General features: G+C 39.7%; 1 protein-coding gene across 1 annotated transcript in view; it reads left to right on the top strand.

The window, feature by feature from the left end:
• Positions 1-25,123, top strand: part of KIF13A (kinesin family member 13A) — a 210,862-nt gene that overhangs the window by 165,503 nt on the left and 20,236 nt on the right. The window contains exons 13-26 of the mRNA XM_014545170.1: positions 687-773; positions 871-1,037; positions 7,154-7,364; positions 8,753-8,915; positions 9,969-10,109; positions 10,873-11,022; positions 13,551-13,712; positions 14,240-14,413; positions 16,653-16,804; positions 17,788-17,920; positions 18,112-18,258; positions 21,389-21,427; positions 23,015-23,114; positions 24,342-24,468. Of these exons, the coding sequence (XP_014400656.1) occupies positions 687-773; positions 871-1,037; positions 7,154-7,364; positions 8,753-8,915; positions 9,969-10,109; positions 10,873-11,022; positions 13,551-13,712; positions 14,240-14,413; positions 16,653-16,804; positions 17,788-17,920; positions 18,112-18,258; positions 21,389-21,427; positions 23,015-23,114; positions 24,342-24,468 (1,953 nt within the window). The remainder of the gene's footprint in view (positions 1-686; positions 774-870; positions 1,038-7,153; positions 7,365-8,752; positions 8,916-9,968; positions 10,110-10,872; positions 11,023-13,550; positions 13,713-14,239; positions 14,414-16,652; positions 16,805-17,787; positions 17,921-18,111; positions 18,259-21,388; positions 21,428-23,014; positions 23,115-24,341; positions 24,469-25,123) is intronic.

Raw genomic sequence — 25,123 nt, 5'->3', positions numbered from 1 at the left:
AAAGCAAATCGAGATGTTATATCTTTGCATTCATAAATATCTCAGCTTGTGTCTCTAAAATATGAATATTCTTGCCCTAGCTGGTTTGGCTCAGTGGATAGAGCATTGCCTGCGGACTGAAAGGTCCCAGGTTCAGTTCCATCAAGGGCACGCACATGCCCAGGCTGTGGGCTTGATCCCCAATAGGGAGCATGCAGAAGGCAGCCAATCAATGATTCTCCATCATCATTGATGTTTCTATCTCTCTCTCCCTCTCCCTTCCTCTCTGAAATCAATAAAAATATATTTTAGAAATAAATAAAATAAAATATGAGTATTCTTAAACATCACTTTAATACCATTACACCTAAAGTAAGTAACAGTAATTTCTTACTAATCATTATATATTCAGTCAGTATTCAGATTTCCCCATAAATGTTCTTTTTCAGATGTTTTTTGAAATCAGGATCCAAATAAGAGTCAACCATTGTCATTGGTTATTGTGTGTCTTCGATCTCTTTTAGCCCGTGAATACTTCCCCTCACACCTCCCCCCTTTTTTCTTGCATTTAATTTGTTAAAGATGCCTAGTTGTTGGTCGTAGACTTTCCTGTTATCAGCAAGTCTCCCCAGTATTCTCTTTAGCTACTGGGGCTGGGTTTTGTGCTCTTTACCATTCAGCTGACATTTTCCCTGGTGTTCCTTCAGGTCCTGTGTAAATGGTACCCTCGTGTGCAATACCACCCAGCTGTGGCATGGTGATAGAATCCTGTGGGGAAATAACCACTTTTTTAGGTAACATCTTTGTGTTCACTAATATTTTCATATACATTTTTTCTGTTATCTGAGTGCAAAGCAAGTTGATTCTCTCTAATGGTGAAAAACCCCACAGAATTAATTTACCTAAGAGGAAACGGCGAGATTGGTTGAAAGACTTCGAAAAAGAAACAGGCCCTCCAGAGCATGACCTGGATGCAGCCAGTGAAGCTTCTTCGGAACCAGACTATAACTATGAATTTGCACAGATGGAGGTTATCATGAAAACACTGAATAGTAACGGTAAGGCCTCACTTCAGAGTTCTTGGTCTTGGGCAGTTCCTTATCTCGCAGCATTCAATGAGGGATAAGTATGTATAAAGTTATTGTGCCATCCTGAACACTTAGGCACAACAAATTGCTAATTCCTTAAAAAGGCCATAAGTGAGGGGCTAATGAAAGTATTCCAGGACCTGATCTGCTCCCTCAGGTCTAACCAGGAAGAGGGTGGGATCTTTTTGAGACCTCTTGTTTCCAAGCCAGTTGTGGTAAGATTTCCATGGTCCTAGAGTATTGAGTGACTGTAATGAATTTCTAATCAAATTTCCCCTTGTTGAGCCTATAATTTCTGAGTCCTTCAGAGCATGAAAATCACCAGGAGAGTACTAATCCTGGAACGTCAAATAGAGTCTGATGGAGAGATAAAAGTCACAACACCTTACTATAAACTCAATTGGAAATGATACCTCCAAAGAGACTTATTTTTAAATGGTGGCTAAAACAAAAGCCTTTATGGGCTCTTTGCTTGACCTACGCTCAGCCTGTCTCGGATCTTTAAGGAAGAGAGTCTCCTTAAAGCATTATTTCTAGTTCCCTCCTTCCAGAAGTTTTTCAATGACTATATTAAGGGTCTTCCTATCTGTGTGTAAAAGAAAGTTCTTTACCTCCTTTCTTCTTCTGTGCTCATACACACTTTTGTGAGTTCAGTAACATACACACCAGATTTTCCCCTTGCTTGCTATTTCATAAATCTGCTCCTTTCTTTTCCCATCTCCCAGTCTTCCAGTCACCACACTTAGTACCTGGGAACTAGATGCAGAACAGGGAAGTTCTCTTACTACCAGGCACAGACTGCATTTCTAAGACCAGGACTACTTTGCAGGGATATAGTTGAGGCTACATTCAGGAGCACCTGAGCAAGTTGGTTTCTGGACTTTATCCAACCTCATTTTCCCATTCATCTGTTCTTTGGATACTTGCGGATCCCTAATTTGAATGAAGAAGGGACCCCGGGAGCCCCGAGAGCCCTATGACGGGTAACCTCTATCTGACAGGGTGCTTAAAGAGTATTGTGGTTTTCACAGTCAAGCTTTCTCCTTAAATATTTATTTCCTCACTCTACTCTGAATAAGCCTATCTGGGGAGAATTTAAATATGGCTAGTGAATTGTTGGTCAGATCTCTGGCATATCAAATTGGAGATTCTGTTTCAAGAATAAAGATTTTTATCTTTGGCTTTAGCTCGGTAGCTCAGTTGGATAGAGCGTCATCCCGATATGCCAGGGTTGTGGGTTCAATCCCCAGTCAGGGCAAATGCAAGAAGCAACCAATGAATGCATGTATAAATGGAATGACAAATCAGTGTTTCTCTCTCTCCTCTCTAAAATCAATAAATAAAAATTTTTTTTAAATATTTTTATTTATCTCCTTGGATTTTCAGCCTCAAGGACCCCTCTTTTTAATTATAAAAATAGGTAAAATGAAGTAAAGGCCAGATTGAGAAACAGCACAATGTAGCAATAGCAAAAAAGAAAGGGGAAAGATAACTTCATTACTAAAGTTTGATAATTTCTCCTTTTAAACATTGTTAATTACAGTTAGGGATTAAATTAGCTCTTGGAGCTTTTGACACTGCAGCACAGGGTGGACCACAGCTACAAATCACTCTTCAGTCCACTCTGCCACTTGCTCTCCAGGTGGGAGAATTCCAGACATTCAGGCATGGGGATCACATTGACAGATCGTTTAACAACCTGTGTGAGCAACAGGCCTCCCTGGAATGATTTTTAGAGGCCTAGAGGGACACAGGGTGTGACAGGAGGCTATAGCTCCAAACTCCAGGTGGAGGAACTCCCATTCTGTAATTCAAGGAGGTTGCAGAAATCTAGATGTCTCAGTCCTGTAATTCTGCAGAGTATCAATCGAATCCTGTATCATCCCATATCACAGGTTTCTAATTTAATCTAATTGCTACCTTCTTGTCATATGCATAGTGAACCCCTGAATAACCAATGAGTATTTAGTCAGCATTCATCAATTCCTTCAATCCTCGGCCAAACCCATTAGTCATCAGTGGCCTGGCTCATGGCATTAACATGAGTTACTCATTTGTATTCCAGATCTGGCCTTGCTCTCCAGTGTTGATTTTGTCTGTTTAAAAGTAATGTTTTCCCCTCCCCTCCCCATGGATTACCCAATTTCATTGGTGAATGGGCTTCCCTGTGGGGCACACAGATGTGCTCTGGTGCAAGTACTAAAATGCAGGCGGCTGGACAGTGTTGACGCGGTGCACCTCTGCTGCCAGGTGGCTTCCCGATGATAAGCCTGTCTGCCTGGTGGTCATCCCCTTGGTGGTCCTATTTGAAGATTCTCTTCCCTCTCCTGTGGTTTCAGACGAAGCTGCTCCACAAACGCTGGGATAAAGGTTTTAACTGATTGGCATTAGCATGAGGGAGCGTGACGGGGTTTTGGCGGTGCTGCTGAGCGATGCTTGTGCTCCATGCTTTGGCAAAAGCTAACGTGATTGGGAAGCTGACCTTTTCTGCCTGCCAGCGGTACTCTGTATTCTTGATTAAGGGATGTTCCCATTTTAATTAAGACTCCTGCCTCCCCATGTCCCAGCTCCACTACTTTTCCCATGATTAAAATCTGGTAGTTATTCTTTCCCTCTGCATCCAACAACACAAGTGTTACTGGCATTATTGCTCCTGTTGCTGATGGTTTCATTACTGTTGACAACTCAGCAATCAGAACATCTTATTTCTATATATACATTTACCTGCATTATCCCAGTAACAGACTAGAATAATGTCTTTTTGAGTCACTAGGGGAAATAATGATTGAAACTCAATTCATTCTAATTAAGAGGAAGAGCAAATCTAGTATCTGTAGACAATAATGCTTTCTTGCTAAGGGTTCAAAATTAGGAATCAGACACCCATCTGATTTCACAGAGTGGACAGTAGGTCTAAAGAGCAATTAAGGGGTGGTGAAGGGTCATATAGCCCACTTATTCCATCTAGGATTAAAAGGTTTTTTTTCCCCAAAGGGATTTATTTCCCTTCAATTTAGTGCCTTGAGCCTCCTGGTGTGAATGAATCTTAATTCTCTTTATCACTTAAATGCCCTCCAACTACCATCACCTTCACCACCACTCTCTCTTTTCCATCTTGGGACAGACAAGTAAGTTTGAGTTCATTTCATTTCATAGTTACATACCAGGGAAACAATAAACTAATGAAGAAGAGAAGTGCTCTGCCCAAAGTCACTGTGGTCCTTTTTCTTTTCCTAAAATACCAACCTTTTGGTATCTTGGCCTTAGGCGCCAGGCTCACTGAGTTTTAAAACAGCTCATTCAATAGGAGGAAAGTGATAGGGGGAATTAAAACTGTGGACAATCTCTTGGTAGTTGATTGGTCATTTGAGAATAAACCAAATACTCTTTGGCTTCTGTCCTAGGCTATCTTATAGAGTCAGATGGACTTGCTGATTAGGGTGATCTATTTTTTTAAAAATATGGGTACTGATAAAGGCTTGAAACTGGTTAATTAATTTGAAAAGAAAATGTTATCAAATATATGTAAGAGAAAGGTGTTTCCAGAGATGTGTTAGGATCAGAAGTTTAAAAAGAATACCCTCAGCCGCTGTACCTCTACCAGGGCTGTGTGGCATGGCCAGACCCAGAGTCCCAGGTAGGGCTCACCTGGCCAGCTGTAGTGGGGCAGGCACAGGAGAGGGATGCTTTGGGCGGCTCCGTCCTCCATATCTGCACATTGATTTGTGGCCACTGACAAAGCCTGGTGAGTGCTGGGGGTGTCGGTCATGGCAGCTGCTAAAGCAGTTTAAGCAGCCTCAGTCACATGCCTCTGTGTGGTGGGGAACCTTGGGGCAAAATCCCTCTGCTTCAGTCATTTAGGATCATGTGCATTTCTACACACCACGGACCAACAAGTAGAAATAAAGATGAAATATCTTATTCAGTGTCTTTTAGCAAAAACCCTAGCATATAATTTTATACAATGGTGTGTTTTCCAGTTTTCTCTCTCTAGAAAAGATTTGCAAACACCAAGTTGGACTCTTGAAAATAAGGCTGTGCATAAATGTAAATGGATAATGAGGACCTTGTTCTGTACTTTTTAAACTTAAAATCTAAATAGAGCAATAAAATATACTATTTGAGAAATATATTTTTTTAATTCTAAGAGAACTTTCCTTCTCTAGCCCTTACAGCATCCCTCAAAAAAAAAAAAATTCACCATATTATTCACATTTTTTTGGAAGTTTTAGGTTATGTTAGTTCTAATGCTTTGGGGTACATATATTTTTACTCTCTAGGAAATGTCCACTCAGAGTGTGCCTTTCTGTAGGGTCTTTTTTTTTTTTTTTTGAACTCTATGTCAGGACTCTATAAAGAAAACCATTCTGCTTTGAAAAAAAATGCTGAATTTGAGAATTTTATATTAGCAAAGATATAATTTTTTTTAAAAATACAGGGTAGGGCAAAAGGTTTATAATTATGAGTACGTGAAACACAGAATTTATTCTTGTATTAATAGTTATTGTTGTATTTTTTGTATGAATAATTATAAGCCTACTTTTGCCTCATCCTATATTCTTTAAGAGAGTACTAATTCTGAGCAAAACATTGGAGGTGAGAAGACTACACTATTTTATTATTAAGTTTTTGTCTACCCCAGCCAGTTAGCTTTGGTCTGAGGTCAGATGCAAGCTTATGTCAGCTACTTAACCATCCTGAGCCCCAATGTCCTCATCTTTAAAGTGGAAATGATACCACTCTTAGGTTTTCTGCAAAGCTTTCATGAGATGATGCACGCATAGGGTATATCCCTCTACTTGAGATAAAGCCAATAGCTAATAAATTATTATTGTCATTGCAGTTGTTATTTGTATTAAAACAACTTAATACACTGTGCATATTGTGATATTTTAATTGCTTTCTACTTTTGGTTTTGTATGATTTAACCTTATTTTTTTTTTCATCTAATATGCTCTTTTTTTTTCTTAATGCTTGTGTAGAAAATTAGTACAACTTACACATTTATTTCCCAAATTGTTAAGGACCATCTGGAAAAGTAGCTATCATCAGGTATTATACAAAATCTTAATTTCCGACTCTTATTTTGGAAGTTAAACTGAGAGTCAATATGTAGAAATACAACACAAATAGCACTGAGTAACAGGCAAGTGTGTTCATGTACAAGGAGGAAGGTAAGCCCCAGGCTAGTCTGAGGATATGGGCACATCTCATCTAGGCCCCCTGTCCTGCAGTGAAATGTTTATGTGATGGTGGTTTTCCAGAGGGTTTAACATACTGTTTCCCTACAACCTACTTAGAGATGCCAGTAACATTCTTTTTTGTATGTGTGGTCAGTCCCTTAATCTTTCTCCGTGGCTTTGAGTTCATTAGTCGTTACCAAGTGAATGTCCTCCCTCAGCCAGTGAACTCCTCAGGACCAAGTCTCACCTACGTCGCAGCCACCTCTAGTCATAGAATGGCCCTTCTGAGCATGACCTGTCAGTATCTCTATGCTGTTCACCCACATGCACATTGCTGAGCTCTAGATCTGCAACAGTAAAAAAACCCACAAAAATAGCCTTTTATTTTTGTAAGTGAATTACCCTCTTAGTTATTAGCACCTGAGAAATTGCCCAACCCTATACCCAATCAATATTTTGCTATGATCTATAAATTTTGTTCCTCTCACATTAGAGAAATTCAGGAGTAGAGTGATTTGTGGTTAAAATCAGAAATATAAACCCTTTGTCATGTACCAAAACTGAATGCTAAATGGGCATAAAAATTCACTATCATAACAATCAAATCTTGTGTGGCTGTCTATGCCCTTGTCCTCGATTTCATGACGTTTTTTCCCAGTGTATAGGACACCATCCCCTTCTCCAATTCTCTCTGCTTATTACATATAGGAAATTTATCTAAAATGTTAGTGAAAAGGAAACTGAGAGGGTTCCATCTGACAGGGCCGCTCAGGCCTCTCTCAGAAGCACAAGGAAAGGCCAGATTCTGGGGGAGGAAGTGTATGGTTCTTGCTGAAACAGCACAGGCAGGCACCTGTCTTAGCCACCACTGAAGACACCTTGCCTTGTCCCTTGGCTCACCAGACCCAGTTCAAAATGTGGTGCAGGTCCTGGAGAAACAATACCTGGAAGAGAAGCGGAGTGCGCTTGAGGAGCAGCGGCTCATGTATGAGCGGGAGCTGGAGCAGCTCCGCCAGCAGCTCTCCCCGGAGAGGCAGCCCCAGAGCAGCGGCCCCGACCGCCTGGCCTACAGCCAGACAGCTCAGCAGAAGGTGACCCAGTGGGCAGAGGAGAGGTAAGAATGGAACCCGGTCAGCCAGAGTGGAGGCTCAGGGCCGTGGGGCTTTGGGGGAGGATTCTGAGACATGTAAAGGGGGACAGACCTGGCACACAGAGAGATCTTAGTCCCATATCTGGGTTGTTAGCAATTGGCTTTCCTTCCCAAGGATACTGTCCATCCTAGTATGTTTGTAGTTAGTTGTTAAAGACACACCACCACCCCCTCACCTGCATTAAAAATGGTTCCAAGTTTGAAGGCTTAGACAGTGAGGTATTAAAATGGAGGTAGAAATTTTCACTCCATTTGAATAATTCTTAGCATAAAAGCCTTTCTCCTTATTTTTTATTTCTCTTACTTTAGATTCTATTTAAATATAATTTAGTGTTAAGAAGTCTCTTAAATGTGAATTTTTTAAATTACGACTTTAAAACATTTATCTTAGCCAAAAAGCTGAGAAGCAGTGACTTTAAACCATTTATTTCAGAACTGAGGTAGCCCTAGCCAGTTTGACTCAGTGGATAGAGCATTGGCCTGTGGGCTCAAGGGTCCCAGGTTCGATTCCAGTCAAGGGCACATGCCTCGGTTGTGGGCTCGATCCCAGTAGGGGGTGTGCAGGAGGCAGCCAGTCAATGATTCTCTATCATTGATGTTTCTAACACTCTCCTCCCTCTCCCTTCCTCTCTGAAATCAATAAAAATATATTAAAAAAAAAAAAAGAACTGAGGTAGTAGTGGAAGAAATGGTCGTGATAATAACAACAACAATAAGAGCAATAAAATATTGCCAACTTCTGTGTTCTTACCACATCTGAACATGGTCTAATTTTATTTAATGCTCCTAACAGCTCTATGCCACAGGAATTATTATCTCTGTCTTGTAGATCAGGGAATCAGTTTAAATATTCTATCTCAATCACCCATCTAGTAAATGAAAAGCCCAGAATTTGAAAAAGCCAGGTGTGTCTGTAGACCCATTAATAAACTCCCTTTGTTATAATAATAATTAATAGGACTAAAGCAGCATCGGACATTTACTGATCATTTATCATGTGCCGGTCACTAAGTGCTTTACCTATATATCTAATCTTCACGTCTGCTGCTGTATTTTACCATTTTCACTCCCCATCTCACACATGAGGTAACTGAGGCGGGGAGGTTAAATGACTTGCCAGTCGTTTAGCTAGTAAGTTGGGCCAATGAGATAAAAGGCAGAGCAATCTGACCTCAGATGTCCTACTCTAACTCTTGCAGTCACGCTGCATCTCTCTCTAGCAAAGAGGTGATTAACTTGAGCCACATGCAGGGAAGATGACCCCTGGGAGGAGAAAAGGGGACTCACTTAGAAACCAATTGCCGTTTCCTTTGCTTTTCCATTTTCTCATGTCCTTTTCTGCTACACCACAGGGATGAACTCTTCCGTCAGAGCCTGGCAAAACTGCGCGAGCAGCTAGTTAAGGCTAACACCTTGGTGAGGGAGGCAAACTTCTTAGCCGAGGAAATGAGCAAACTCACTGACTACCAGGTGACTCTGCAGATCCCTGCTACAAACCTCAGTGCCAATAGAAAGGTGAGAATGAGAGAAGGTGTGCATTAGTGAATCCTGTAAGATGGACTGTAAACCTGACCTCCAAGATAACCTCCCCAAGGAGATCCGCAAGTGAGCCAGAGTTTTCATTCTTCTTGAAACTTCTGCTGCAGACCTTCACTTGTATATATGCCCTTAGATATGTGATGATCAGAATATGAGAATTTGGGTGGCCTGAAGGGGTTGCTAATTTAAATGCTTTCTTTAAACCTAGAAATATGTATAAGTAATCCCACCTGCTTGTCTCTTTTGTATAAATGCCCCCTTCTGAAATGAGGGTTAGGTGTATGTTTTGTTGCAGTATCAGTTTCAGAATTAATTTTATAAGAAAGGAAGACTGGTATGCTAACTGTCTTTACATTCACAGAGCACTCTGCAACCATTTGGATGTTTCCCATCAGTTCAACTTGAAAATTTTTCTCTTTAAGGAGAAACTTTGAAAAAGAATAGTTTTTCATCCATTCATTGTCAAGCCAGAAATGAGTGAGGGAGTGTCTCATCAGTCTTGCTGGGTTGTGGTCATTTGACCAAGTTCTTCTCCTTTGAGAAATGTGTCCTCAGTCCATGGTCATAGAAGTGAACTTAAAGCGTAAACATGCTTTTTGTATAAGGATGCTTATCATAGTGTCCTTTATAATAGCAAAAATGTGAGACAGCCATAATATTGAACAGTAGAATAGTCAAATAAGTAGTCCATCCAGATAATGGGTAGCTGTGCTACCTATAAATTCATATTTATGAAGAATTGTGGACACAAGAAGATGACCATAACATGAAAACTGTAGAGAGAGAATTGGAATAGGAAATTTATATTTTGTTTGGTTCTGCTTTTGATAAAAATGAAGTGTGTGCCTTGATATACATAAAAGATGGAAAATAAACCAAAGTATTCTGTAGGTGGTAGAATTTCATCGTTTGTATATATTATATTTCTTAAACTTGCTACTTTACAATAATGTGTATTGCTTTAACAATCCAAAAAGTTATAACAAGTTTGTTTTGTTTATTTTGCTTTTGCTTTCCTTCGAACTGCAGAGAGGAGCAATAGTGAGTGAGCCAGCTATTCAAGTGAGGAGGAAAGGGAAAGGCACGCAAGTTTGGACCATTGAGAAGCTGGAGAATAGATTAATTGATATGAGAGACCTTTATCAAGAATGGAAGGAAAAAGTTCCCGAGGTAAAAAAGATAAAATATAAAGGAGACTTGGTCATGTTAGAAGCAGAAAGTATAAATGATTTTAATTGTCAGAACACAGACATGCACACTCATGTGCACACACCTGACAATCATCGTAGTGGTGCTCTGGACATGTAGATTAAAAAAGTAAAGTAAAAGTGATCTTGAAAGGAATGCTAAGTTGGATCAGTAACATAACACAGGTAGAACCAAATGAAGAGAACACAGTGCATTCTTACTTGGCTGCATTTTTTACTACATTTTAAGTGAAATAAAGTGCTGCTTTAAGTGAATTTGTGCTGCTGCATCAGTGTTGTGAGAAGTCAGCTGGATGGAGTCTGTGCGGATTTTATATTCATTAGCATATGTTCATGCTCCCCGAGCTGTGGTCATGGCTGGGTAGATTCCTATGAATAACTTTAGAGAGCGTAATTTCACTTTTGGGGCATTATTAATCAAAACTATTCGGTGAAGGAAATGAGTCGAAGCATGGGGAGTGAAATGAAGCAGGCTGCAAGTGGGGTGTGATAGGGAAGATGAGGCAATAACTGTAGAAGGATCCTCTACACCGATATCACTTAGTTCCCCAACTAACAATGTGCTAATTTTGTTTTATTTATGTGATGTGATTCTAATTTTACTTTTTAAATTTGTTAGAATAAATGCTTTTTAAAAAATTGTTAATGCTAGTTTTAAATCATTTTATTTCATTTTGATGTGTTATTACTTTCTCTGCTGCCTACTTGCCTCTCCTATCATTCAGGCAAAGAGACTTTATGGGAAACGAGGTGACCCCTTCTATGAAGCCCAAGAGAATCACAACCTCATCGGTGTGGCTAATGTCTTTTTGGAGTGTCTCTATTGTGATGTGAAACTTCAGTATGCAGTTCCTATCATCAGCCAGCAGGGGGAGGTAAGGACAAGCCAGCGTCAGAGAAAATGATGGTGGTTCAAATTTTTGTTTTTTGTTTTTTTTCTATTTAAGTTCTTGAGGTTGATTCAGAAACTAGGCAAAAGAGTCACAATCCTCATTCTTTTTTCTCTATTAATATCAATAGAAACTATCAACCTTAAGTCATGGTTTTAAGAATATTATAACACATTTTATATTTTTGTTTCATAAGTTTTTTGTTTTAATTAAATTAGAAATCTTTGGAAACCAGATTCTGCTCTGTGCCCCGCATTCATTTCTTTTAACCTCTTCCCTCTGTGATACTCTAGTTCCCCCCTGGCCTCTAAGTGGTCTTTACAAGATTTGAAACCCAAAATATTCAAAGGAAACAAGCTTCATTATCCCATTGTTACCCCCTTTTATTATTTTTTATTTTTTGGTTAATCTTCACCCAAAGATATTTTTTCCATTGATTTTTAGAGAGAGTGGGAAAGGGGGGGCAGAGAGAGAGAGAGATCGATCGGTTCCCTCCTGCACACACCCTGACCTGGGCCCTTGACTGGGAATCGAATCCAGACCCTTTGGTCCTCAGTCTGGCACTCTAACCACAGAGAAAAACCAGCCAGGATTGTTACCCCCTTTTAAACTCTCATATTTCAGTTATTCAGATATATGGCCTTATGTAGGCCTAAGACATTTCAGAAAATGTTCAAGTTCAGACTTTCTTATTTTTTCCATTCCATCAACTGATGTTTTAATTTTAAGTTTAACCATATCCTTATTTCCTAGTTTGTCCTTCAATAACATGCAAGGTTATTTTTTGTTATATTTAGAGCAGGCTTAGTTAGAATAGGATGCCATTCCGCCTAAAGCAAACCTGGAAAATCAACCCTAGATTCCCAGTTGTGGTGTGCAAGTACATAGCCTACCTCTACATGTCGTGACACCCCCTACCCGCCCCCCCAAACTCCCCATGAACATCTGCTTTGGAAAGACCAGTGGGCTGGAGTTGCTTTTTCTCATGTTAAAAATGGGCACAACTCCTGTGGCAAAGGGATCCAATGGCTAAGTCAGGGTTCTTAAGCTAAAGTCCATGGAGGGCTTTAGAGTTCTAGGAATCCCCTGAAATTATATTAAAAATGTATTAGATTCGCCCTAACTGGTTTGGCTCAGTGGATAGAGCTTTGGCCTGTGGACTGAAGGGTCCCAGGTTCGATTCCGGTCAAGGGCATGTACCTTGGTTGCGAGCACATCCCCAGCAGGGGGTGTGCAGGAGGCAGCTGATCGATGTTTCTCTCTCATTGATGTTTCTAACTCTCTATCCCTCTCCCTTCTTCTCTGTAAAAAATCAATAAAATATATTTTTTTAAAAATGTATTAGGTTCTCAAAAAGCATTGAAAAAAGCTTAAGAATCACTATCTTCTGATTTCTCTTATTCACTCCCTCCCCCTTACTACTTCCTCATATTTGTCTGCCTTGCCAAATACCATCAGCCACTATCTCCCAGGTCCCTGGCACCAGTGCACATTGCTGTGGAAGTTGGGTCTGAGCTACGTTTAAAAACAAGCTCACTATTTAAGATGACAGTGGCTTGGCCAGAACATGTGTCACCTTCACAGCTGCAGTGATTACAACCTTACGCTGTTGTATAAAAGATAACTTGTCCAATTACAACTCTGGGAATGCAAATTTCAACAATTTTGATTTGTTTCTCTGCAACAACTTTAAGAGAGATACTATTAAACTAGCACCGATTCTGAGAACCACCAGGATAGTGAGAGCATTTTAAGCCCTTTTTTGGAAAAACCATTTTAAAGGAACTGTTTCCTTCTAACTCCCTGGCTGTGTGTGTGCTGTTTCTCCTGGAGTCCGTCTCACCCCTCAGCTCCAGTGGGAACGACAGCCCATTCTCTACTCCCAGGAGAATAGAAACTCCCCGAGCCCAGTGACCACGTCTGTTTGTTTCACTGTTGTCAATACAACACTTGCAGTTCCTGGCACGGTGTCAGTTCTTGGCAAATAGTTGTTGAGGTGATAAATTTATTCCATAACACCCGGTACATCATCTCTGTTGTAGCAGCTAGTCTACACTGTTGTTATTGGGCTTTTACTTCTCTGTCTCTCCCCACTTGACTGAGTGCCCTGACAGCAGAGTCTGCGTCTTTATTTTGTATTCCCAAGAGGCCAGGTATTTGATAGCATGAGTAAGTGAACTAATATATATACACATGGAAAATAGGTGACTCCAGGTAGAATATGATAGTAGTCTTGAAGCTGTGTGTTGGCTATCCTGTACAAGAAGGGTAAGAATGAAGATGACTCCAGAAGGCAAGTTACAGGCAGGTAAATTTGGCTCAGAGTCAGGCAGGATGATTGGAGGGGCAAGCGTGGAAAGGACTGGCTCCGGGAGTGCTGAGCTCCTCCTCGCTGGAGATGGCCGAGTGATAGCTGTGCAGCTGCTCATCGGGATATTGTAGAATGCTTTCTGTCTCCGTCTGTGTTGTCCACGATGCCTTTTAACCCCACGTCCTCTGGTCCCCTGACCCAGGTTGCAGGGCGTCTCCACGTGGAAGTGATGCGGGTCACAGGGGCTGTCCCGGAGCGCGTGGTGGAAGACGACTCCTCAGAGAACTCCAGTGAGAGTGGGAGTCTTGAAGTCGTAGACAGCAGTGGGGAAGTCATTCACCGCGTCAAAAAACTGACATGCCGGGTGAGAGGACAGTGATGGGAGGCTCAGAAAAATGACTTCTTAATTCAAAACATTTTATAGAAAATTTTATGAGTTTTTCACAGAGCATAGTAGAAGTTAAACTTTCTGGCAATAAATACAATGATGAACAGTCCTTTTTCCAGAAGTATAGTACACTTTCTGATGACCTGTGTGTGGTATTTCAAAGGGCTGTGTATTTGGCATGCAAGGAGTATATGTTGTTTGTTGAAGCATACTTTTCTAGTACAGGTTTTATCTATATCAGAAACTCAATTACTAAGAAAATTTTAGAGCATTGTATGTATTTGTTGCCAAGTTTATATGCTAGTTATAGAACTACGGTACAGATTTCATTACAGATAGAACCCTAATGAAGCGGTGCCAAATATTTTCAAATGTCAGGTGGATGACTAATTATTTCATCGCTTAATCTTAAATTTGGGGAAGCTGAAATAAGAAAAGAATGCATAGTTTAATGTTTTCTTTATGGAAGTTATAGTTGCATTTTTAAAAATCTGTCTCTTCAGGTAAAAATTAAAGAAGCAACTGGGCTGCCCTTAAACCTCTCGAATTTTGTCTTCTGTCAATACACATTCTGGGACCAGTGTGAGTCCACAGTGGCTGCCCCAGTAGTGGACCCAGAGGTGCCTTCCCCACAGTCCAAGGATGCCCAGTATAGTGTGACCTTCTCTCACTGTAAGGTATGAAATGAGTTATGTGGGAGGCAACAAATCTGGGTGTAGTTTAAAAGTCTACTTGCACTTTAGAAATTTTCTCCATAAGTATGTCTTATAGACTTAATATGTTTATTGGTCTTTATAACCTCAAAGTGTACTTCAGTATAATTTCAAAAAATTTAAAAGTATTTGAAATAAAATCTGAAAAACCTATACTCAATATCGTACTCGCCCGAGGTGTGATGACCAATGACAGTTTGCTACATATTTTGATAAACTATTTTCTGTATTCCACAACATTTATATGTGTGGTAAACATATGCTCATACATATGAATGGGCATAGATACACACTCTTAATGTCATGCACACAACTTCTTAAAACACTTTTTTACAAAAATGTGATTATATTATACATATTGCAAAATTATATCTTGTTACTTTGATATATGTGGACATCTTAACATGTAAGTTGCTGTAGCTATTTTCATTCTTTTGAAAATAGTATAGAATTCTAAGCATAGCATTCTAATGTATCAGATGAGGGTTTTTTTTCTTCCTTGAGTTTTTTTGTTTTCGTTTTTTTTAATCACTATGTCTTCTATTTTATTTTATTTTATTTTAATACTAGAGGCCGATGCACGAAATTCATGCAAGGGGCTCGGCCCTCGCAGCCTCGGCTTCGTCCGGAAGGATGTCTGGCTGTCCAGTCTAATTAGCATATTATGCTTTTATTATTATATATGTTTTTATTGATTTTCCAGTGAGAAAGGGAGAGAGATAGAGAGTTAGAAACATCCATGAGAGAGAAACATTGATCAGCTGCCTTCTGCACGCCCCCTACTGGGGATCAAGCCAGCAATCAAGGCACATGCTCTTGACCAGACTAGAGCATGTGCCTTGACCAGACTAGAACCCGGGACCCTCCAGTCCACGGGGCCGATGCTCTATCCACTGAGCCAAACCAGTTAGGGCTACCATATGAGTTTTGAAAGAAAATATAAAATGGGAAAAGAAAATTTTGGGGGAATATTGCATAAACCTACTTTGGGACATTAGCTGCCCTTCTGGTTTTCACATTGGAATGCCAACAAGTCATTTTCGACAGACTCTATTTTCTGTGTAATTTTGTTTTTCCTTGGACAATCCTTAATAGGTACTCAAGACCTTTTATTTATTTATTTTTTGTAAACTGTGCCTATTCCTTTTAGTTCTACAATTAGAAAACAAATCCATATCACCACCTATAAAATTTCACATATGTAAAGACTATCAAGTCTTTCTATTTCTGAAAATAACCCACATTTATTACCTGTTCTCACCAATCTGTTTCTCAAATTTTTCATTAATCATTTTTGTTTCTGTATTCCCCGTGTTTCTTTGGATCTACAAAGCTGCTATTTAGCAGAATGATAAAATCTGAATTTCAAGTGCATTCTAGTTAACAGCTGGTTTAGTAAATACTGGTCTCAGGGCCCCTGGAATCATTATGTGCCCTTGGGGTTTATTTCATCTTTAAAGTGTGTAGATTGTACTAATTGGTCATTAAGTTTATTTTTCTTCTGAAATGCTTGCTCTTTCTCTAAGGGAAATGAATAAGACGGTAAATAATGTGAGGTTGGATCAGCTCTTGCCAGAAGTTAGTCACAGAGTTGTGTTCACCCAGGATTCCTCTGAGCCGTGAATGGAAAGAAAATTGGCTTTGTTCCCTACTACTAAGTCAGTTAGGATTCGTTTCCTCACTGTCATCTGTTTGTGTTTTAAATGAGGAATTGGGGTGGGAGAGTCTAGGAGCAAGAGCTCAGAATCATGATGATGATCATGTAAAATGTTATTAGTCTTCTACACCATAGCAAGGAGCAATCGAATGTTCCTTTTTTGATGTGCTTACTGGTCTATGCCAGCTGAATGTCAGAGCAGCTGGGGAGCTATAAATGATGAACCAGGACTGAGGGAAGGTAGAGTTAGTCAGCTCTGTAACTAACAAGCAGTATGACGTGGAACAAGTAGCATTCTTCATTGTCTTCATTTATAAAACAAAGGGGTGGGGTTAAATTACCTCATAATATCACTTTCAGATTTTATATTATTTTTTCTTGATGGTGTTCTATAAAACAGTAGAGATAGTTTTTAAGATTGGGATCGAGTTAATATACTAGTACTCCAAAGTGAATCTATATACAGTTAAAAGGTAAAAAGAAAAATGTCACAGATTTCTTTATGTATAATTTTTGTCGCTCTGTCTTTCCTCCTGCTTACCCCAGGACTATGTGGTGAACGTAACCGAGGAATTCCTGGAGTTCATTTCAGATGGAGCGCTGGCGATTGAAGTGTGGGGCCACCGGTGTGCTGGAAACGGTAGCTCCATCTGGGAGGTGGATTCTCTTCATGCTAAGACAAGAACGCTGCATGACAGGTTCGTACTTTCCTGTGAGCTTCAGACACAGGGCCAAGAGTAGCACTTGGACAATAGTTAAGAAAACGGATTCTCTGAGCCTGTTTCCTCATTTGTGAAATGAGAATGATCAAAGGAACTACTGGGCAACAAAGAAATTCAGTGGGGAAAGGAAAATCTTTTCAACAAACAAGACTGAAAAATTGTATATCAATATGGGAAAAAACTTCAATTTTTACTTCACAACATACACAAAACTACATCACCGTAAATATAAAACTGTAAAGCTTATTATAGAAGAAAACAGGAAAATATCTTCTTGTAAAGTCAATCATTTGCCTGTTCTATGACCCAGCAATGCCACTCCTCGGTATTTACCCAAAAATATGAAAACAAGCAGACTTGTACACACAAGTGTTTATGACAACTCTATAATATCCTAAACTGCAAATAATCCAAGTGTCCTTCAATCTGAGAATAGATAAACAAATTGTAGTAGTATTCATATCATAGAATAGTACTCAGAAATTTAAAAAAGACTATTGCCATCCATTTAACTGAATCTCAAAAACATACAGAACCAAATAAGCCAGAACTAAAAGAGTATATACTACTACACGATTCCATTTATATGAAGTTCTAGAAAAGGCAAAACTAATCTATGAGCTTTCATGGCTGCTGCAGGGAGGGGTGGTTGTAGGGTGAATGGGAAGGGGCAAGAGCAACTTTCTGAGGTTAACAGTGGGATAACTTACACAGATGTATGCATTTGTCAAAACTCATCAAACTCTGTGCTTGAGATCTGGCATTTCACTGAATGTAAGTTATACCTCAATAAAATATAAAGAACGTACACCAAAACGTTTTGAGAGTTAATAGAAAATAGTGTATGCAACATCCATGGCACAGTGCCTAACACATAGTAAGTGGTCAGTGAACGGTGGCTTATTCCTAATAGAGTCCCTGGCCAATGAGAGTGTTGTATGTTGGAATGCGTTCTGCAGGTGGAATGAAGTGACTCGCAGAATAGAAATGTGGATCTCCATATTAGAACTGAACGAGTTAGGGGAATATGCTGCAGTGGAGCTTCACCAGGCGAAAGACGTCAACACTGGAGGCATCTTTCAGCTCAGACAGGTACTAAGGTTGTTTTTGTCTCATGGTTTCTTTGTCCCACGCTAACACACAGTCTCTGGAATTTTTGCATTATTTGACTCTTTGTTCCCTAATTTGTTTCCCTTCCTTTATCCTCTTCCCCCTTCACTCCCCATTCCCATTCCTGGCACCCGTTTCCACATCACTCCCTCATGGCACCCTCACCTCTACAGGGTCATTCCCGGAGAGTGCAAGTCACAGTAAAACCTGTACAGCATTCAGGGACACTGCCACTTATGGTTGAAGCCATCCTGTCAGTATCTATTGGCTGTGTGACTGCCCGGTCCACCAAGCTCCAAAGAGGGCTGGACAGTTACCAGGTAAGACCAACAGGTTTGAAACAGTATTTAACGAAGATTGATTAATGCAGAATTAAGAAAGTTTGTGATCTGTGATGGAGACACCTATTTGGGAATACAACAGAATTCCTTGCCTTAACCATCTATTTGTCCCTGTCCTCATATTTCCATCCATTGCCCTTTTTCTAGATTTAAAATACAATATTGGCTTAGTGTTGATTAATAATTACTTTATTTATAAATATACATTTTAATGCTACAGTATTCATTTACTTTAGGCAGGTTTTATTTTACATTTGGTCCAAATTATGTTAGATATTTGGCATTGCTGCCTGGCCCGATCCACTTTTATTAACATAAAATTGCCCCCATACACTGGCATAAATAATCAGTTCTTTAAAAGCTTTATTTTTTAAAAAAAAAATTAAAAGTCCTGATCATTTTTGTCTGTTAATTCTCCACTTGCTAAATCTTGTGTTTGCATTTTTAAAAATTAAAAGATAAAAACCTCTAGGAATTGACCTTCATATTACCGGAATACTCCTTGAAAATAAACTTTAAGATTAGGAAATGGTCCCCAGTGGCCTGAAGGAAGGCAGTGCCTCCCCAAGTCCCCAGTTTATTCTCAGGTATGAATTAGGGACTGGGAGAAATCGACCATTATGTTGGGGCTCCCTCACTGTCACCTGACAGGGAGCACTGTCCCTGACATGAGAGGGAGGGGACACTTCTCTGTGGAGTCTGGGCGTACGCCCAGTCCATCCCAAGAATGATTCACCTTTTATCGCCCTTTCCTTTTGGTTTCACGGCATTCAGGCAAAGACTTTTCTGGAAGCTAAAAAGAACATTCTTGGACTCACGGGCCTTAAGAGAAGAATAGCTTTGTTAGACACTGCTTTCCTATCTCAGGCCAGAGTTCCCAAGGCCTGGGGGAGAGTAGGAGTGAAACTCTGGAGACAGTCTTTTCCATAAGACTTTTCCTTGTGTGTGGAGGAGGGAATTGGACTGTCTGTATTCTCATCCCAGTTCAGTCCCTCACTTGGCTGTCAACTTTGAGGTGGCCTCGGGGCCTCGTAGAAACCATTAGAGTAGGGAGACCTGTGTGCTTAAGTCTAATTTGGCCTTCCTGCGTAGTTACCGTGACTGGGTAATTTTTAAAAGTTCCCTTTTTCTCTTCAAAATGATGAGGTAGACGTATTAATTCTCTGAGCTCCCTTTCTGCAGTAAAATTTTGTGGCTTAACAAGTTTCTGATCTTAAATAAAACTTTGAATCTGTGTGTCCTAAACTGTGAACTACAGAATATGGAATATCAACTGACTAAATGCCCCATTCTAGGAATATTATAAGGATTGCTTATTTGCACTTTGTAAAACAGCTATACCTCTTGAGTTAAAACTGATTTTTGTCAAGATTTGAGCTCTCAAATATCAGCCTTTCTCCAGTACTAAATGTCGTTCTTTAAATAGCATAGTATCAGTCATGTAAATTTAAACTGTGGTTATTTTAAATCTTTTATTTATTTATTTTTACTGCCATGTCCAATCAAGGATATATCCAGTAATTTTTTGTTGTTGATGTAGTACTTCAGAAGTTTTCTGATTCAGTAGCTCAGGCCAATCCAGAATATGTTGGCATCACAACAGTTATCCATCATAGAAGCTCAGGCTAGTTTTCAGTTAATAGAAGTATCTCCTATATCTAAAAAATAACGATAAATGATTCATTAATATGGGGAGTTAATTCAAGAAAACTTATTTCAGTATTTGGCTTGCATTTAATGAATTACTTACACAAATGATAATGGTGGTTGCCAAATTAAAACAAAGTGTATGTTTAAGTCTAGACAGAGAATAATTTTAACTGTATTTTTAAAGCACTTTTAAGTAGCAGTATATTTTGAAATATACCTAGGTATGAGGATAATGTAATTATGTTTTTAAACTTGAAAAAAAAGTTTGTCTTTTTTATGACTAGACTACTATTTGAATACTAACCTTCCAGTAACCATAGGAAAAAAATGAAAGAAAGTTATTACATGACTCAGTATTCATTTTGAATAGAACCTGTCTCAAATGGATGAATATTCTCTACAAATGGGAATTTCATTATTCTTATTTTTAAGGAAAATTGTCTCAACTAAAACTCTTTTATTTTCAACACTGTGATTTTATTTTGACAAATGTTTTTGCCAAAATTGTTATTTTATATTATTATAAACAGTTCCTGTGGGTTCAGTACAGTTCTGATTTTTCTCAGCTGTTTGGTATGGAGGGTGATATGCACAATAGTGAATAATGATAGATCCGTATATTTAAAATAGTGGCCTTTGCTTTTATTGCAGTAGTCTGGTGCAGAACCTTGAACGTAGATAGATTTAGGTTCCCCAGTGAGCTTTCATTGTGATGATTTCATCAGTGAGAGTGGTGTGGTGTGGTGAGGTGGGAGACTACAGGCCTGCCCCTACCATTATGTGTGTGATTTTTGGATTAAATCACTTCATCCTCTGGGCCTTAGTTGCCTCTTGGCTAAAACTCAAAGGCCAAGCCATGGAATCTCTAAAGTACTTTCTCTGTCATTTTGTGTTTCTAAACCCACTCTAAATCTCAAATAGCTTACCCACAAATACACAGCAACTATTTGCATAACAATGCAGTAAGGCAGGTAGTCCCATCTAAGAGAGTTCTTGTTTTTAAATGATTCCTTTCTTTGTTATTTTTTAATGGTTTTTTTTAAATTATTTTTAGAGAGAGAGAAAGGGATAGGGATAGAGAGATAGAAACATCGATGAGAGAGAAACATCATCAGTTGGCTGCCTCCTGCTTGCCCCCTGCTGGGATGGAGCCCGCAACCCCAGGCATATGCCCTGACTGGGAATCGAACCAGTGACCTCTTGGTTCATGGGTCAACACTCAACCACTGAGCCACATCGGCGGGGATCCTTTCTTTATTTTTTTAAACTTAAATTTCTTAAGTAATTATAGATAAGTTAATTAAATCTACTAAATCTTTTTGAGTTTCAATTAAATGTTTTATGATGCTGATGTGTGTGCTGTCCATTGTAATGTGTGTGTTAAGCTTAAAGAATTATTTAAGTGTGCTGTTTGAGAAACAAAATGCATGTCCTTTGTGTTTATTTTTTTTCCTGCCAGAGAGATGATGAGGATGGTGATGATATGGATAGTTATCAGGTATTGCTGCCGTCAATCCTGTGGCATGGGGCACAGCTGCTGCTAATTGCCAGCACCCGCAAAGCAGAGAGCAGGGAGGAGGAAGGAGGAGCATAGAGCAAGAAAATGCAGTTTTTTACTTGCTTTTGATTTGCTTTAAATGTAATCAGGGATACAATACTACCTCTATATAGATTTCTCTGTCAGCTTAAAATTTATAACCAAATACTGCTATTTTGCTATGCCATCTCAAATTACTAGCTTATAAAGCCTTTCTAAGCAAGACCATGATTGCTGTATTAAATTGGTGACATTAAAATTTGTGCAGTTATCCATCCATGTTCTCTAAGTAGATTCTTGTCTTTCCTATGAGAAACTACACTTAGCTCCTTACATTCAAGAGAGTAGTGTTGTTCTTAAAGTATATGCCATTTTACTTTAAGAGACTTTTGTTGGATAAGAAAATTGAAGACATTTTATGCACACGGTTTTGTTTTGTTTAGCCAGTTTTCTTCTCTCATCAAGGCCTAGCTTAGTTACCTATAACCTGGAGAATTTAAATCTCAATTTTTTAATATGTGCAAATGTGAGGTTTTACCCAGTCAACACTGACTGACCTGCTATCATGGAATGAGCAATAATAGCAGTGGTCAAGGCAGCAAACTAGGATGGACTATTTGGGGTTTGGTTCCCAGTCTCTCTATTAATTCTCCACATAAACTTCAAAAGCATGTTTTCCTGGTGTGCCTTCCTGTGCTTAACATGTGTGTGCATTGTAGGTAGAGCCTCAGAAGTCTGCAGGTATCTGCTCTGAATGTAGTGTTTTAAGGGTTAGATTAGAATTAAGCAAGTTAGCACATTTTGAATAGAATTATGGGTTCTTTCCCTCATCATAATTTTACTAAGAAAGGAAACAAGCAAGCAAAAACAAAGTATAAGAGAAAGATCCCCATGGATCTCAGCAACACCATTAACTCACTCCTGCAGCTGTCTGTGCTTCCTGCCACGTATACACGTGAAGTCCATTGGCTTGCTGCTGGGAGTTCTGAGAGCATGGCTGACTGCATGTTGGGTTTTTGCATGGGAGATTTTTGTTACCTCATGGTAGGGGCAAATTTGAAGGTTCTCTGCTGATCATCCTTTGCGTTTCAGAAAATACAGGTCATCAGGCCATTGAACTGTGAACTATGAAAATACCTGTCATTTTCCATTCCATTTGCTGTTACATGGTTTGGGCTCTGTTCGTGGTGTCCTTCAGCTGAGAACTGCAAATCTTTCAGATGAATAGCTACAGCTTCAGCACACACAAGCACACACACACCATGTAGGAATCATCCAACAGCTGGTGTAGTTTGAGTCTCTCTTGCTTTTAGGTACAATTATCCTTTTGGGAAATCTTGGGCTCTGGTTTCTGAGTAACGGGATTCTCGATCAGCATGCAGTGTTTGCGAGGCCTCTTTGCTTTCTTGCATATTAATCACACAGCAATGTTCAATGGCCTTTCCTAATGAAAAGTTTCTAAATCAATGAAACATCTTTTTTTTTAAAAAAAGAAATACTAGTTGTTTATGCACTTTACAGAAAAATGCTTCCCTTCCCTCATGTCAGGAAGAAGACTTAAACTGTGTAAGAGAGAGGTGGTCTGATGCACTCATTAAGCGACGAGAATACTTAGATGAACAGATTAAAAAAATCAGCAATAAAAAAGGTATGTGAGATTAAACTCTTTCCCGGGAGTAGCTTTTTCACTTGTAGACAATTGCAGTGGGTTGCTTTCTTCCCTTTGTTGGATAATTGTATCTTAGTTTTTAACCTTATAACAATTATAAATATTTGTGTGTCATATTGTACAGTGTTAGCTTAAGAAGGCTCTGAGTTTGAAATTAATATATCTTTATAAAACTCTGAGTTAACTGTGATATTAAATGTTAAACTGAAATTATGTTTTGATGAATGCAAATATGATCAATACTATAACTCAGTAATGAGCTACTTCAGGCTCAGAACATGGAACTGACAGCAGCTAAAGGGTCACTTCTAAAAGCACAGCCTTTGGCAGGTCAGCCCCAGCTACTGTTGGGAGGTAGCCATGCACTCAGCCAAAGCTGGCTGCAGCTGCAGCCACTGCCTGAGCTCCAAGAATGCAGTCCGCTTATGCTGGCAACTGCCTCCTGGATTTCAGAGTATAAATATGCTCTTGAAACCCGTAGTCTCACAACCTCACTTTATGATTTACTCATTGCGGATGATTCGGCACCAAAGGACACATCACACTTAATCCCCTTCATGAAGAAGTTAGCGAAAATTCTCCCCCAATACAACGTCTCGGCTCAACGTTCATAGTGTCCTTGGTGCATGTGCTCCACCTGCTCATGAAAACTCACTATGTCCAGGTAGCTCCAGAGTTGTATTATAGGTAAGAGGATTTCAAAATATATCAAATAAAATCTCTTCATAATGAATATGAAGGAAAATAAAGTTAGTTTTGCAGGGTGCGGCATATGGTATTTTTTAATTCTCTATATAAAATGGTGTGTAGTTTTTATAAAGCAATGTCATATCCATCATTTTATTTGATCGTTCCAACAAATGCATGAAGTAAATACGGCTTGATTATACCTTTTTGAAAGAGTAGGAAACTAGACTTATCTATTGAATCACTTCTTCAAATTTTACAGAACCAGTAAAATAACCCACGTCTTTTAATCTCTGTTCCAATGCTCTTTCTACTCTCCTGGTTTGTGGTTCATTAGCTAGTGTCCTAGGCTCTCCAAGCCCAACTGGGTGCTCAGGCTTGAACTTTAAAGCCTTAAATCCTTTGTGATGTGGCAGATGTTCAAGCCATGTATGGATATCACCAAGTACTCATCTATTTTAAATGTAGAAATTGTACTTTTTCCGTTCTTGGTACTCATTCCCTCATTCTGCCCCACAGAGAAAACCGAGGACGAAGTGGAGCGGGAAGCCCGGCTTGTGGAGCAGTGGGTGGGGCTGACTGAGGAAAGGAATGCGGTGCTGGTGCCAGCCCCAGGCAGTGGGATCCCCGGGGCACCTGCCGACTGGTAAGTCCACCCTTCCGTCTGTGCAGGTCTGACAGGATGGTTCAGAGGGCCTGTGGCAGGAGTCACGCAAGTGACTTTCCCGGATTATCACGGGAAATGCTAAACAGCATGAGCTGCCCAGGGAAGGGGCACCTGTCTCCAGTGCCACATTCCCATTTTTTCCTCCCTACCGCAGACGACTTTCTCTCACAGGAAGCCAGAGAGCATTTATTACCTGGCCAGGAATCTAATACCACACTCCTTAGTTCCTCTGCATGAGCAACTTGGATGTGGTGTCCTGATCTCCAGAAATTCTCTTAATTTCGGCTCAAAAGAAGAGTGTTTCCAGGGTGTAGTCAAAGAGGGCAGAAGATATATCTAAACTACTATCAATTAATCGATTGATATGTCAGTCCTCATGCTCATAAGAAACAGGGTGATATCCTCGACTCTGCAGTCCAATAAATCTGGATATGGTTTCCAGCTATAGCTCTTAAGTGTTGTTCACTTACCTTCTCTGAGGCTTCATTCTTAATCATTAATGGGACTACCTTTATGATACTGTTGTGAAGATTAGAGATAATATATACAAAACTAGAAGCCCGGTGCATGAAATTCATGCACTGCAGGTGGGGGGGGGGGGGTCCCTCAGCCCAGCCTGCACCCTCTCCAATCA

This window comes from Myotis brandtii, unplaced genomic scaffold (genome assembly GCF_000412655.1).
Source record: "Myotis brandtii unplaced genomic scaffold, ASM41265v1 scaffold398, whole genome shotgun sequence".
NCBI classification, from domain to species: domain Eukaryota; kingdom Metazoa; phylum Chordata; class Mammalia; order Chiroptera; family Vespertilionidae; genus Myotis; species Myotis brandtii.
The sequence above is the reverse complement of the archived record's forward strand: the minus strand, read 5'-3'. Positions and strand labels throughout refer to the sequence as shown.